At 41.2% G+C, this 14,835-nt stretch overlaps 1 protein-coding gene across 1 annotated transcript in view; it reads right to left on the reverse strand.

The window, feature by feature from the left end:
- Positions 1 to 2,408: 2,408 nt before the first annotated feature.
- Positions 2,409 to 14,835, reverse strand: part of LOC101860800 (exosome complex component RRP4) — a 14,797-nt gene continuing 2,370 nt past the window's right edge. The window contains exons 2-9 of the mRNA XM_005095204.3: positions 13,400 to 13,556; positions 11,806 to 11,907; positions 10,755 to 10,890; positions 9,693 to 9,758; positions 8,052 to 8,120; positions 6,573 to 6,749; positions 5,295 to 5,423; positions 2,409 to 2,815 (exon numbers count right to left, since the gene is read on the reverse strand). Coding sequence (XP_005095261.1) covers positions 2,735 to 2,815; positions 5,295 to 5,423; positions 6,573 to 6,749; positions 8,052 to 8,120; positions 9,693 to 9,758; positions 10,755 to 10,890; positions 11,806 to 11,907; positions 13,400 to 13,521 — 882 coding nt within the window. The 5' untranslated portion in view covers positions 13,522 to 13,556 and the 3' untranslated portion in view covers positions 2,409 to 2,734. The remainder of the gene's footprint in view (positions 2,816 to 5,294; positions 5,424 to 6,572; positions 6,750 to 8,051; positions 8,121 to 9,692; positions 9,759 to 10,754; positions 10,891 to 11,805; positions 11,908 to 13,399; positions 13,557 to 14,835) is intronic.

Consider the following 14,835-nt stretch of genomic DNA (forward strand, 5'->3'; position numbering starts at 1 on the left):
AAAAAAATAAACAACAATTTTACACACGTGTGTGTGTGGAATATGGTCATTTTTACAGGTAATCGTCTTGGAAAGGTGGCTGTTAGAGCAGCATAGATTGTATAACACACACTTTCACCACACTAAAATTTTATGTATAATTTTTATTGCGAACTGTACATTTTAACCAACCTGGTTGAGGCATAAAGGGGGGGTGGGTCGAGAGACAAAATATTCTGTGTGCAACATTTGTTCTCTATTTTGGCTCTGGTCCTATCCAGCTGCCGATGACGTGTATAACAGTAAATGTCCAGACTCATGTTCATCATGTTGATTGTGGTACCACCATGCTTATTAAAATGGTACCATTTTCTTGTTATGGTAACAAACTTTTCATCTCAATTATTTTAAAGTAAGTGTAAAGTAGATGAGGAATGTCGTGTTTTTTTCTTGTCCGTCAGTGGTCAGTTTGTACATTTGTCTGGTTCCTGGTCCACTGGTTACACGTGTGTGCACTGCCACCTGGCCTTTTTTCTCACTGATGGTACAGAATGTACTCCCTTGTAAAAGTTGTAACATTGAATTATAAATATTATATATATACATATATAAACAAACACACATCACACGGCAATGTCTACCACTGACCCTGGTCATTTTGCGCATGGGCCCGGCTGTTATCTTCACACAGTCCCAGTTCTACTTCTGTCCACTTGGTGATCAGTAAATGTATGGGCAGGCTCCCAACTGAGCCTCGTATACTCTGTGGTCCCTGAGCCTATGGGCAGAGAAGTGCTGGTCTCACAGCAACCCCTCCCGCCCACTCAGTGGTCACTTTGTGTACAGACCTGCCATAGACACCCCTCCCCCCCCCCCTATCATCATCCACATTATGTATTGGGGCCTGGCCTTTCATGCCCAATATTTTTATGAATATTATTATGTTATTCTATTGCACATGGTGAGTTTTGTGACAGGATTTCTACCAACTTGTTGTATGTTGATGTCAATGTTGTGACAGGTCAATGGATGGAAATAAAAAACTTAAAAATATGGACTGCATTGAGTTTGGTCTGTTTTGTTGTCCTCTGTGTGGCTTGAAGGCATTCATTGTAGTACTTAAATTAGTGTACTCCTGCAAATCTAATGTCACGGTTACACCTAACAATAACTAGTACAAAACCTGGACGGCCTAGCAATCATACGATAAATTGTTAGATGTAACCACAAAATTGTACAAAATTTGGATGATGGCTTGGAGACTCGGTAGAGAAATCAAGCGCTGCTCGATACTTTTCTTGCCGTCACGTTCAGATTTCGGGGAGATGCGCTGTGACGTAGAATCACTTTGAAATTTGCTGCTGTACCGGATTAAACTTATGGCGTAAAATTTTAAAAATAATGATCGCATCTTAAAACTGATTTCATATTTGGAATCACTGTCTCAAAATAAGCAGAGTATCTTGCGGGGAACCTGATTTGATGCGAAATTATATAAATTTGAATCATTTTATTACTTAATTGATCGTCAATGGTGAAATTGTGCATCAAGGTCACTTGGTGCATAGCCCATCTGCAGTCTAGTCAAAGCTCCTTTTTCTACATACAACATGGTACAGTAAGGCCACCCTTTTCTAAAGACACTTCTGCTATATCAAAATGTACAGGGGAGGGGGTTTGGGGGCTCTCGTGATCTAGAGGTACAATGTTCGCCTTTCATTCATTAGGTCCCGAGTCGATACCTTCACAAAGAGTGCAGGCAAATCGCTGTCGTTGCAAAGAGACAAGGTGGCTTTATGATGAGGGATCTCCTCAATCGAAAAAAAACTGGACAATAGATTATAACGTGTAAACAGACAACACAGTTCGATAGCGGACAGTTCTTTCATACGACGAACCTGTTACAATTTATCGTTGCATGTAACCGGGGCTTTAGGCAGGGTTGTAGGTATGAGAATATATGTATTAATATTGCGACTCTTTCCAACATGTTTTTTTTTACTGCCAGTTCGTGGCGTCGGTAGCATGGTGGTTAAGCTACCAGACCTGTAATCGTGAGATTGTGGGTTCGAGCCTTAGCTTGATCTGACACTGTGTCCTTGGAAAAGGCAGGCACTTAACACGAATTTCCCATATGGCTCGGTCCTTTTGGAGATGGACATTCATTTAACTCGGAAGTCCTAACTCCTAAATAACCTTTTAGTGTTGATAGGGGCGTTAAACCTATTCCTGGCACTAATATGACCTTATGTAGTTGCGAGCGCCGTAAAACCCTCTACTAAAACTAAAAAACCTTTTCCATTTCTCACCATTTTCACTTCCAGTTCTCAAATTATAATTGGGATGAAGGCTACTGTAAGAAGTTCTGTGTTTTGTGGATGTCTTCAGAAATGTCCAAAAAAAAGCAAAAAAAAAGCCACAAAATCAAAAATGTTCATAAGACAACTTTATTTAATGTAGATGAATATAAACAAGAGTTCATGAAAAGGCTGCTGTCTTCTTTTAACAAGCTTCAGTCTCCCTCGCCTCTAACCAACAACACGCATGGAATTACAAAGTGAGATACTTTTTCAGACATCTCCAGCCATCACCACATGCGCATACATGTACAAAATTACCATTCATAATGTTCAATTTAACACGCACACACCGACACACTTTCACTCAAACACATACTTACAACCAGTCACATGCACACCTACAATCAGATACAAACACACATCAACACTGACAAGCACACACTCCCAGAACTGGCTCAACTGCCCTCTAACTCCATGCGCTGACGAACCAGGTCCACCACATCTGCGATGACCTCGGGCTTCAGCAGCTCCTTCACCTGCAAAAACAACATCAGAACCTCGGTCAGTGTTGAGGAAAAAAACTTCCTAATACAATGGTGGATTAAAAGTTATTAAAATGGAAGTTGTGAAATATTTAAAAAACTTTTCATGCTATGAACCTGAAATTTTCTGTCCCTCGAAATACAGTCAAACCTCATAGTACCGTCACCCCCATTATACCACCATGTTTTGCCAATGTACGAAAAGAATCCACTCTATAAACAAAGTATTTATGCCTTTACACTGCCATCCGTCAACTGTCTCAGTTGTACGGTCCTTATTAAACTACTGTAAATTTACCTCATTGCATCGCCAGCGACCTGACCTCCAGAACTACACACACAGTACACATTGGGCTTCATCAGGTGCATGGCACATCCACTCGGTGGTTGCTTGACAATATTTCACACAAGTCCCTACGAGTTAGGCTTAGGTCTAGATCAAAAGCTTTTACTACTGGAATATTTGAAAACAAATTCCGATATGGTAAGTAAGTTAATTTTTGCCGGTCGCGATTGTGACATTCGTTCGTCTTTTCTCGGTCCGACAGTACGTGTTACCCGAACAGGCGGCTATGGCGGCATACGGAAGCGTGTGACACCGTGGCTCGATCGGGAATATCAAGATTACTTTCGCTTTCGTTACCACCCAAAACTTGGCGTGATAGACTGGCAACGCAACATTTGTGACATACAGGTCGTCAGCTATAAACGCTCTGTCGCCATGAAAATAATCAAATGTTGTATCTGTACTGTCACTTGTGAAGAAAGAAAGGAAAGCGTCATCCGATTGTCAGCTTGTTGGGCTCCTCGTGGTGACCGGTCGTTGATCCTGCATGAAACGGAATCCTGTGACTGTGAGCATCGACAGTAGTTAGGGTCGCCAAAGTTCATTCAAAGTCTGAGCGTTTGGAAGCATAGGACTCGGAAGGGGGGGATTATATTATTGATTTTTTTTTTTTAAAGATACTCTGGTTGGGGAGGGTGCGGAAGGCAACACCAGAGGACAACAAACTTGGAAGCACATTTTATTTTAAAATATTCTATTTGAGCTCTCTACAAAGCGCGCTTTGGTACTGGCCGTGTGTGGAATCGGGATCCGTCATATCTTATAAGCCTTGTTATTGATGGACTAAAGTGTTTGCGTTTCATTGGATGGGTGATAGTAAATTATAAAGTAACTATATTTTTTTTAGCTTTCTGTTCAAGACTGGCAGATTTTCAGTATCACTGCATCTTTACCTCTCTCAGTTCTTACAGCACTGAATAGAGTTACTTGAGCCATTGAAGTTTTTACTCTACTTTGAGTTTGAGCAATAATTTTTGTCTTTCACGTTTATGATATGAATCATGATACCAAGACTGGTTCTCGACAGTCGATTTTCTGGTTCTAGGCCCTTTCACCGGCTCAAAGCAGCATTCATTTGTATAATATAGTTTATATATTATATATAACATGATGAGGGGAAAATATAAATAAGAAAATATATAACAAGCAAGAACAGACTGAAATACGCAAGTCACACAAGACTCCAGTTCCTCATAGCAATTTTGTTGACAGGATACATATTATATAAAGTTGGGTACGTACTTGTTTGTGTGTGTGTTTGTGTGCATTATATTTAAATAGAGCATGTGCTGTCATTGTTATGTAACATGCCCCTGGAAAATTGAAAAAGGTACCCCATCCTTCAGGCCGCGTGAATTTACCATGAACTTTTCAGGCTATGCGTTCTCTAACAACAAAATTTTCAGGCTAAACCGTCTCTTGTCACTTTCACCCATGGTTGGGTGGTGGAGAGTGATCAAAGACAGACTGTGTAGCGCTAGCATTGAGCCGTACGGTGTGCAAATTATGCTTATGATTGTGCACAAATGTGTATGTCGTTGTGTGAATGTAAAGATTTGAACTGGGAAGTGATTACACAAGAGGGATGGGCATATGCTCTGATCAATGTTGGTCAAATTGTCGTGATCGAGTTGTGGCTGTGAGAGCTTTTTCTTTTTCTCATGCTTCCACACCAAACAGGGGGCACACACTATCCATCCATCTATCCTTTTATTGATACCCGTTAGGAAATGCGAAATTGTTCAGGTATAACTTTGCGCTCCTTGCAACACTGTAAGGTTATTTGAGCGTCTCGACCTCTGAATTTTAAGTCAGTCTCTGATAGGATTGAGCTGATTGGGAACATTTGTGTAGAGTGCCTTTCCCAAGGACAGAACATCTGACGGAGCTTGGCCGTGAACTCGTAATCTCACAGTTACGAATCCGGTAGCCTAACCACTAGACTACCAACACCACATCAGGTACTTTTCATAGTAGCAGCGATTTATTTTTTTAACACTTCACTGTCACAGTTACTTCCCTTAATTTTCTTAACATCTCTCTTATTTTCCTTTTCATCAAGTTATTTGAATTACGGATATGTCAGCATGTTCGTATTGAGATAACTGCGCTTGACTGTTCACTTACCGTGTGTTTCATGGAAGCCTCATACGCATGCAGGATGCTGGTGTCAAAAAGAAGCATCTGCCGGTCAGCCAGCGCCAGAACACAATTTCTGAGACGAGCAATCACCTCACGATCACTGTGGGAGACAGGCTAGGGAGAAACACAGAGGGACAGACAGGAATTAAAGAAGATCATCATCCAGTGCCAGATCTGCGACAGACATTGGCGATCATGGTTTCCTCATTCATTCCTTCACTTGGATGCTCTTCAAAAAAGCTACGTTTCCCTGATCTTTAACTGTTACCCATTTATTGTTCAGGTTCCCAAAGAAGGTTGCTCAGGGCCTACCCCTGCCTCATTTGCCTTCGAATTTGCCAGTAAGAGCTAGATGTTCAAGACCTTTATGTCTACTCAGGTGTCCCAAAAACTGAATTTGTCGTTTCCTGATTGTTTTTACAGTGAGCATCCCACATGGGCCTCATCAAGTACTACCTCATTTGATTTCTTTTCCTTCCACGATATTCTCAGCATTCTCCTAAGAAACCTCATTTCTGTAGCTTCTATTTTATTTTCACTGTCTTTAGTGAATGTCCAGCATTTACAGCCATATAGAAGAGCAGATCAACACACAAATTATTCATCAGAGTTTATAGCAGATAGCCACACATGCAGTTTATAATTGTACATCGTTATACGGTACACTCTCTCTTCCTCACACTGCAGAAACACAGATACTTTTTCTGAAACGCTTATTCTTTCTCTCTTCCTCAAGCACACACATACATGCTTACCAGGGTAAATAAACTCACATGCATACAACCACCAAATATATGCTTACCAGGGTAAATAAATTAACTTACGTACATACAACCACTAAACAACTCTCTTTTCTTGGACATGACCATCCTGAAGCATGAAAACCCACCAGTTTATGGTTAGGAATAGTACATTCTTCAAATATCTTCATGAACTGAATCTGACATTGAAACCCTCAGCCAGAGGGAAGTGAACTTTATTCACAGACGAAAATTTCATCAGTGTCCCTGTAGGGGAGATAACCATGAGACTTTCCAAAGTAAAACAGGACAGAACATTAACAGTACAGCGAACTTTCTGATCAGTCAATAACCCACACGTTCTATTCTCTTAATGGGGAGATAACCATTAGCGTTTCGATAGAACAGGATCACGAACATTTACGGCAAACTGTCTGATCAATCAAAAACTACCACGCATTCTTTTCTTTACGTAACCACAACAACCCGACCCTCCCCTTTAGAAAACAGATTCCCTCATCACCTGCAGGTTTGTCTGGTAGCCGCCCGTGTCCCCGTCCTGCTCGTCCTGGGTGGGGCTGAGCCAGATGAACCCGTTGTTGCCCAGGATGATGGACGCGCCCACAGGCAGGTTGTGGAAGTGGGTCTTCCTCCGCAGCACCAGCGACGGCGAAACCTGCACCAACGTTCCCTGGCCCAGCTGGGGAACAACCACAAACATTTGCTTTTGTTTTACGGCACTTGCAGAACGATAAGGACATATACATGTGAGTGCCGAAGATTACAGATGTTACAAGAGAGTAACAAACACTAAAAGAAGGAGGTGAGATAAGGACGATAGATGTTTGACAGGAAAGAAAAAGCAGCAAAGCTCACTAGAGCGCTTGTTAACCACCCACACAGACATTTGAGGGGGTGCACAACCCCCCTAAAAAAAAAAAAATCTTCCTCCTCCCATAACATTAAGAGTCTTTTGCTTATTGAAGAGGTCTAAATGACCATGTGTCACCTCATTTTTCAGCTTGATTTGACTTATGTTGTTATTGATGTGTTTCACAGTTACAGTACTTGAATGATAAAAAAAGTGAAAAAAATAGCTCAAGGAGAGCAAGCCTTTTATACAGTCAAATGTCATTTTCAAGGGCACTTATAAAATCAATATTAGATCTAACAATGACAGATCCTGAACAGAACTGTAAAAAAATAAGAAACACTGCATTTGAATAATTTAAACATTGTACACGTTTTCAGCCTCTTCAAAAACTATCAATATGGATATGAGTTAAAATAAAAGTTTATAAAGCGTCACCATGGCAATGGCCACATTTGTGCCAGGAACAGACAAAGACCAAAAGGTAACACTGACAAGTCAAAAAGTGAAAAGAGCTGGCCATGAAGGAGAGCTCATCTACTCCACACATCAATGAGGATCATTTTTGTTTTGTTTTGGCAAGTGTTTTATAGTGCATACAACTGACATAAGGTCATATGAGCATACGGGACACTTTACACATTTTCAGTTCGGTAGGGATTTTGAATTTTGTCCAGGTGGCAGCTGAAACCTACTCTAATCGATTTTTTAGAACCACCAAGTGATCTTTAATGTGCGCAACTTTCACACGTGACCTCCGAGATTTTTTTCCCCCTATCTGAGAAGGCTAGGACTCAGGTCTTACCAACCATAAGATCAGGGGTGTGGCTGAAAGACAGCAGTAAGAAGGAGCCAAGCAGTAATACCACGCAGTAACAGTAGAAGACAGCAGAAAGAGTCAAGAGCCCAGACGAGGGGGCAAAAAGTGGAGACGAAAGCAGATGACAGAACATGGACAGGGAGCTGGAAAGGAGGTGAAAGGAGAACATTTTTGAGAAGAAAATTTGTTGTCGCTGCCAGGTTTCGAACCCAAGACTTACTGAATGCGAGACAAACACTGTAACCTCTTGACCACGAGAGTCCCCAATGAGGATCTGGTCAGCTCAGGGATATAACCACAAAGTGACTTACCTTGCCGTATTTCAAACTGCGGGTGTGCAGGGAGAGACATCCGTCAGACATCACGTTCTGAACCTCAGCCTGAAGAAAGTGATAACAGTACATGTCATAAAGTTAAGGTCAGTAAGTGTTTCCGTAAAACAGCAAATTTTAATCTGCTGACAGGCTACATCAAGTCATAATTGCATTAACATTGATAATGTAGCTGTTTTTAACAAGAGGGTTAATTAAAAAAAAAAATGTACATCAAAGGTTGAAGCAAAGAAACTTACTAGGCCCCACCTGGTGTGTGATGTAAGATCAGACGGACGGCTCAGGTGATCAACAAAAGCAAGGCATCGACGAGTTCACACTTTGGTGCGACCCCATCTGGGGCAAACATTGTAACTGCTTATCGTGATTTACAACAGACGTGTGATCGCATTCATGAGAGTGGATGATCCGTGACGTGTCGGACAGTACAATGATCGCACATCTTTGCTACTATGTTGATCAGCTGAGCGCGCCCATGTTTCTTATTCTTTTTATTTTTCTTAAATAAAGAAAAAAATAACTAAATTATGACCTAAAAAGCGGGATCCAAGCCGAATGTAACTCCTTCAGTGCGGGATCTTAGGGGTGACTTTCATATAGTAGAAATTCTGTTTTTCCAAAACAGCGGGTTCTTAGGAGAATCGGGATCATAAGCGAAGGGATCTTAGGCGGAGACGACTGTATCAGCATTTAGGGGAATCTCCCTCCAAGAGAAAAAAACAACCCCAACCCATCACAAATTGAAGAATTAGAGACATAGACCACAGTCTTAACGTAAATTTGTCTTCACAGCAGGGGAAATATCAGAAAAGAAGAAATACATTTTTAAAATGGCCAACTATCTGAGTAAAGGGAAACAATCAGACTTCAAGTCGAAGTACAAAACATGTTGACAAGTTATCCGAGCCTGCGACAATGCATTGTCTCCGAGCAGTATTTGGAAGACACTACGTGACCCTAGAATTATAAAGTTCTATCTGCGCAGTACCTAGCTTTGAGAAATTTGATGTTAAAAAATTTGGAGTTTCACAGCATGTCATTTTAAGCTTTTTTGAATGCAATTCTTTGAATATCTTTATAACGTCTTCGAATAATCTTACAATTTTGATAGAGCAGATAGAACATTTAGTTTCTGACCTCATGGTCTTAGTAACTCAAAACGGCCAAAAATGTCAGATAGAACTTTGTAATTCTAAGGTAGCCACTATTTGAGGCTTCTCCCAAGGGCTGTGGTTCACCCTTCACTTGAGCAGCTTTCACCTATGTTTCATAGAATCACAGTAACACCCTCAGGAGATTCAGCAGTACACGTAAACCTGCCCTTGGGAAAGGTAAAACGGTAAACTTTTTAAAAAACAGAAAGAGGAAAGAGTTTTCACGTACTTAATACAAGTGCATGCATAACATGCAAAATATTTGCAGGAATGAAGACCAGGATTAGAAAGAAGTAAAAAAAATAAATTAAAAAACCCAATTAAAAAAACCCAAATGACTCCCATATTCCGTCTCACACAATGAAACCTCTCGCTAACACTGGCAGTAGACAAACCCATCTTCAGCCCTCTACGAGTTAAAGATTATGCAAATAAAGGATGTGGTGACAAGGAGAGCTACACTCACACTGATCAGGTCCCCCTCCTTGAGGTAACTCCGCATCATCTTCTCGTCCTCCTCTGATCGCCGACGCTGAGGAAAGACAAGGCCAGAGTAACAATGAGAGAAACTTAGATTGAAAAGCTGAATATTGCTATGAAAAAGGTAGATAATGTCTAAGATTCTTGACCACTGTCATCCAATGAGAATGAACTTTGTTGATGCTGACGACTAACAGTCCCTGACAGATGTACTCACACGAGGTGATGTAACATGATATGAATGCTTATTTAAAATAGTTTCACTGACCGACCTTGATGATGGGCCAAACTAACAAGAACTTGGATGAAGTTTGTTTTTGAAACCACAGAAAAACGATGAACATAGATCATTTGCATGTTATGACTGTAACATTTATTAGGACATCATCAGAGAATTCTGAAAGGTAACAAAAGCGAAAGTAAATCTTCATTTTCCCCGATTTAGAATGCACAGACCTGATATGACACCTCGCTTCCGTCAGCACTGCTTGTTTATATGAAATGCACTCGCGGAATCGGGAATGTTGAGAGACAAAAATTGAACCTACTGACCTATCAACTTGGGTTTTCAATGTTTGGAGAGCAAAGTTTATTTTCTAGAGTCAATCCCAGGTCTCAGGATTTTTATACATATTCCCGGAGCATACCTGGGATTCCTGGGGCTCACCTTGTTTACCATAGTTTAAAAAAATATAACCATCTATTCTTAAAAGCAGACTGGGTTGCTTTCAAATCCTTTCAGCAGCCAGCATTTCGCTCTTGGCAGCGCAATGCCTCCCTGATTGGGTAAACAGGCTTGTAAAATGGTCTTTTAAATTTGTTTTTAAAGCATGCTTTTATTTTCTCCAACCTGAACAAAATACATGAAACATTAGCATTGTAGAGATGACTGACTGTGATTAACATAAGCAGCAGTATTATATAGGCAAGCAGGTCTCCTGCAAACACTCCAGTTCTCTTTCCATCTCCATTTCGCTCTAATACAAAATGAATCGCAAATCAAACCCTCTCAAACCACTGTTACTCAGTCCCTTCCTAGAATCCTCACCAGCTCTCCACCCGGTAGATTCACCGAGGACAACATGAGCACCGAATCCATGCGTGAGTGAGTCTCCACCCGCCACCTCCGCAACGCCAGCTCAATGACCCGACCAATCACAACATCACCGATCTCACCGTTGTACCTGAAGCGAATACATGAATCCACAGGGTGACAAAATAGAATGAAATCAGAACAGAATCAAGGCAGAAACATTTAATTAAAATGATATTGTACTTAGATATAAGATCTTAGCTATTTGAACCTCCTGATCCAACAAGATGGCCTGAACAACTTTGCAATGAATAACACAAAAAGACAAAAACTAAGCTGATCAAGAAGACAGACAACAAGAAAAAATGGGGTATCATGATCGTCAATGTCTGCTCCAGACAGGAGGAGGAGGAGGAGGAGGAGGAGGAGGGAGGGAGGGAGAAGAAGAAGAACAAGAAGAGGAAGAAGAACAAGAAGATCTTAAAATGTAATTTCAGCTAAGCGATTCAACCACACTGTGATTTTTATACAAGCACACCCTAAGTGCAAGCAACATCTCACTGCGCACTGCGCTTCAAGATTCGACTCTTTAACTCCAAGTCTGTGCTCATCTACGGCTGCGAAACTTGGAAGACAACGAAGACAGTACTGAATAAAGTCCAGACTTTCAACAACAGATGTATGAGGAGTATTCTAAGAATTAAGTGGTAGGGTAGAATAAGAAATGAAGAGCTGTGGGAAAGGACAGGACAAAAGGATAGAGAAGTAGAAATAGGACTAAGAAAGTGGCGAAGGATGGGACACACCTTAAGAAAGCCCAGCAGAAACATCACAAGACAGTCACTGGAGTGGAACCCACAAGGAGCACGAGGCAAGGGTAGGCCACGGGAAACAGGGAGGAGACGCGTGGAAAGGGACATGAGAGAAATGAAGCTCACTTGGAACGAGCTTGGAAGGATGGCTCAGGACAGAGATAAATGGAAGGAGCTTGTATGTGGCCTATACCCTGCCAGGGGTGAAAGGCATTGATGATGACACCCTAAGTAAAAGTGAAAGACATACAAACCTGGTCTTAGGGGGACGCACAGACACCAGCTTGTTGACTCTCTCTACCGTGCCGGCCACAGAGGCATGCAGGCAGTCCTCCTCCATGTATGTGCCATGACCTCTGAGGAAGAAAGGCAGAGTGAGACAAAGACAGGCAGACAGAGCGAGAGAGGGGGGAGAAAGAAAGAGAGAGAGAGACAGACGGATAAACAGACAGACCGCGAGAGAGGGGTGAAAAAGAGAGATAGAGAAAGAGAGACAGAGAGACAGACAGAGAGGGAGACAGAGGACAGAAAGACAATGGAGAAAGAGTAGTTTTGGTGAAAATTAAACCCACTATTGATTATGATTATATGCTTTTAATTTACAGTGATATATATATATATATCTGTCTTTGCGCCCCGCGCCGAGCGATACGCGAAACAAGGGAGGACTTCTATAACGAGCGACCACCATGAGACAGAGCAGAATTGAGGGTTAGGGGTAGGGGTAAATCTAGGGGTAGGGGTAGGGGTAAGGTTAGGGTTAGGGTAAGGGTTAGGCCTCTTCTTTATTGTGTTTGATGGGGTGGTCGCTTGTTATGGAAGTCCTTCCCGTAACAATGATTACAATGCATTGTAGTTATGGAGCGACACCGCGAGTGACATCTCTCTGTTACTGTAAGTTAAGTAAACGAAGTGTATACAGACCCAGTAACCGGGAACAAAGTCACAAAGTATATAGATAGACCCGGTAGGGGAAAACTCTTTCGTGATTTCGGAAAGTTTCAGCGCCCAGTGCGTGTGTGTGTGTGTGTGTGTGTGAGAGAGAGAGAGAGAGAGAGAGAGAGAGAGAGAGAGAGAGCAGAGAGAGAGAGAGAGAGAGCAGAGAGAGAGGCAGAGAAATAGAGAGGGTGACTGCTCGATTGAAATTATGACATAGAGTTCTTTTCTTCAAATTGTGATTCCTCCAACTCCAAAACGGAGGAAAGCGATCGTTCATTGAAAAGACATCCGCAATCTTCATTTAGATCTAGATTCTAGATCTAGACTAGCCTCGAAACCAGGTCAATGAATATATGTCTGTCTGTCTAGATCTAGACCTAAGCCATAGATCTAGATGTCTAGAAGAACCTAGAGTCCAGATCTAGGTCTACCCTGAGCCAAGAGGGTGCTGAAACTTTCCGGAATCACAAAAGAGTTCCCCTACCGGGTCTGTATACTTTGTGACTTTGTTCCCGGTTACCGGGTCTGTATAAACACTCCCTTAGGTAAACCCTCTCTGATAAGACTCTAGATCTAGATCTATATCTAGATCTAGATCTACTAGTGATATAATTGTCCATTCCCTCAGCCTCAGCACTCACCAAGCAAACTTAATGAAATGATTAAAAGGCAAGAAAATTGAAGCCTTAAGCCCATATCATTGTTAACGTCGAAGTATCTAGAAATCTAGGCCTAAATGATGTTACATATCAAACATTTAAAATTTCATGCGGAAACGACATGACTTCAGGCAAGACTGAGACTCGCTGCTTGCCGTCCACACACACAGCACAGTACGTTTATAAATCTAGCAGACAATATGAAACTTTTGGATTATAATCTTTTTGTTCCCTGTCGTCGCTGTCTTACCTCATAAACCCTGTGTCCGCTGTGATAACATCTCCAGGCGTGACAATGTTTCCTGGGTCCTCCCCATGGTACAAGTCTGCCCCTTTCCCACGCGAACTCGCTAGTCTTATGTCGACCGACATGTTGAACGCGCTTTACGCCAGTGCCTTGTCTCTGCCTAAACGAAAAATGAAACTGTTGAGTAAGTTGGATGAAAGAGGTTCTTTCCCAGGCCATTTGATTTTATCAAAAAATCACCTCTTCGTTTTTCTCGTACATCGCTTATTCGCCATTATCGTTGAAATATTATTTACGAGGATATACAATTTTAATTTATGGCTTTATTTTCTAAATTTCCAAAATAAATAAACTACTTTGTTATACAAGACCAGACTATATGTTTTTACCAATTAAGTCGTTTGAAGGAAAGAATTAACAGCCTCTGAAACAATCGGCTTTCCCAATCGTAATCTCCAGGATCGGTTTGAAGAGAATAATGAGATTTAGAATTTCATTCAAGAAAAAAGAAAGCTGATATAACCGATCGCTAGTATTCCAAAAATCCCAGTCAACGGGAAAAGATGTGAAGTTTGCGAGAGACACCTTCATAAGAAATTTAGGCGAATGAAACAATAATTTGTTTGAGCATAGGGTTTGAGAGACTGAGCATTGGGAGGATACAAACAGCACTCGTAAATTCTATAAGAACTTACACAGCATCTATTATGATCTATCTCATTTGGGTACTTCACCATTTCTCGATTGATATGAAAATGATATAATTAAATGTGTCTTTAAAGACATTTTAAATTTAGACTCAGATATTGTACGTCTCAAGGGTTGGGGAAGAGAGTTCCAAACTGGTGGAGCAAGGTGGGCAAACGGTCTTTCAGCTATTTTTTTTTACCTCCTTTTCTAGGAACTCTTAAAAGATTTCTTTTCAAATAAATACTTGAGAACTCTGGACTCACTATAAGTTGGCGAACGAAAAAAAACAACCCAACACACAAAAAACACACGCTTCAATGACACATTGAAATTGTGTCTGAAGGATTTCGACATAAATCCTTCCGCAGGGGAGAGCCTAGCTCCTGACAGACCAGTTGGAGAGTAACAATCATGACGGACAGCAAGTCATGATATGAGGCATCGCGAGCGAAAGGCCGAGCTGCACATATCCTCAAGTAGAAAAAAAGTTGTAAATGTACAAATTGTGGCACACTTTCCTTTGCAAGAAGTGCTCTCATTGACAATAGCAGAAGCTGTAAGTCATCTTAATTAAAATGTTTCAAATTTGTTTAAAACATTAATACTATTCTCCTCTGCGGATGCATTGGTCATCGTAAGACTGACGGACGAACTCTTGTTCTTCTTGTTCTTCTTGTTCTTCTTGTTCTTCTTGTTCTTCTTGTTCTTGTTCTTGTTCTTGTTCTTGTTCTTGTTCTTCTTGTTCTTGT

The sequence above is a fragment of the Aplysia californica genome, unplaced genomic scaffold (genome assembly GCF_000002075.1).
Source record: "Aplysia californica isolate F4 #8 unplaced genomic scaffold, AplCal3.0 scaffold00098, whole genome shotgun sequence".
Taxonomy (NCBI): domain Eukaryota; kingdom Metazoa; phylum Mollusca; class Gastropoda; order Aplysiida; family Aplysiidae; genus Aplysia; species Aplysia californica.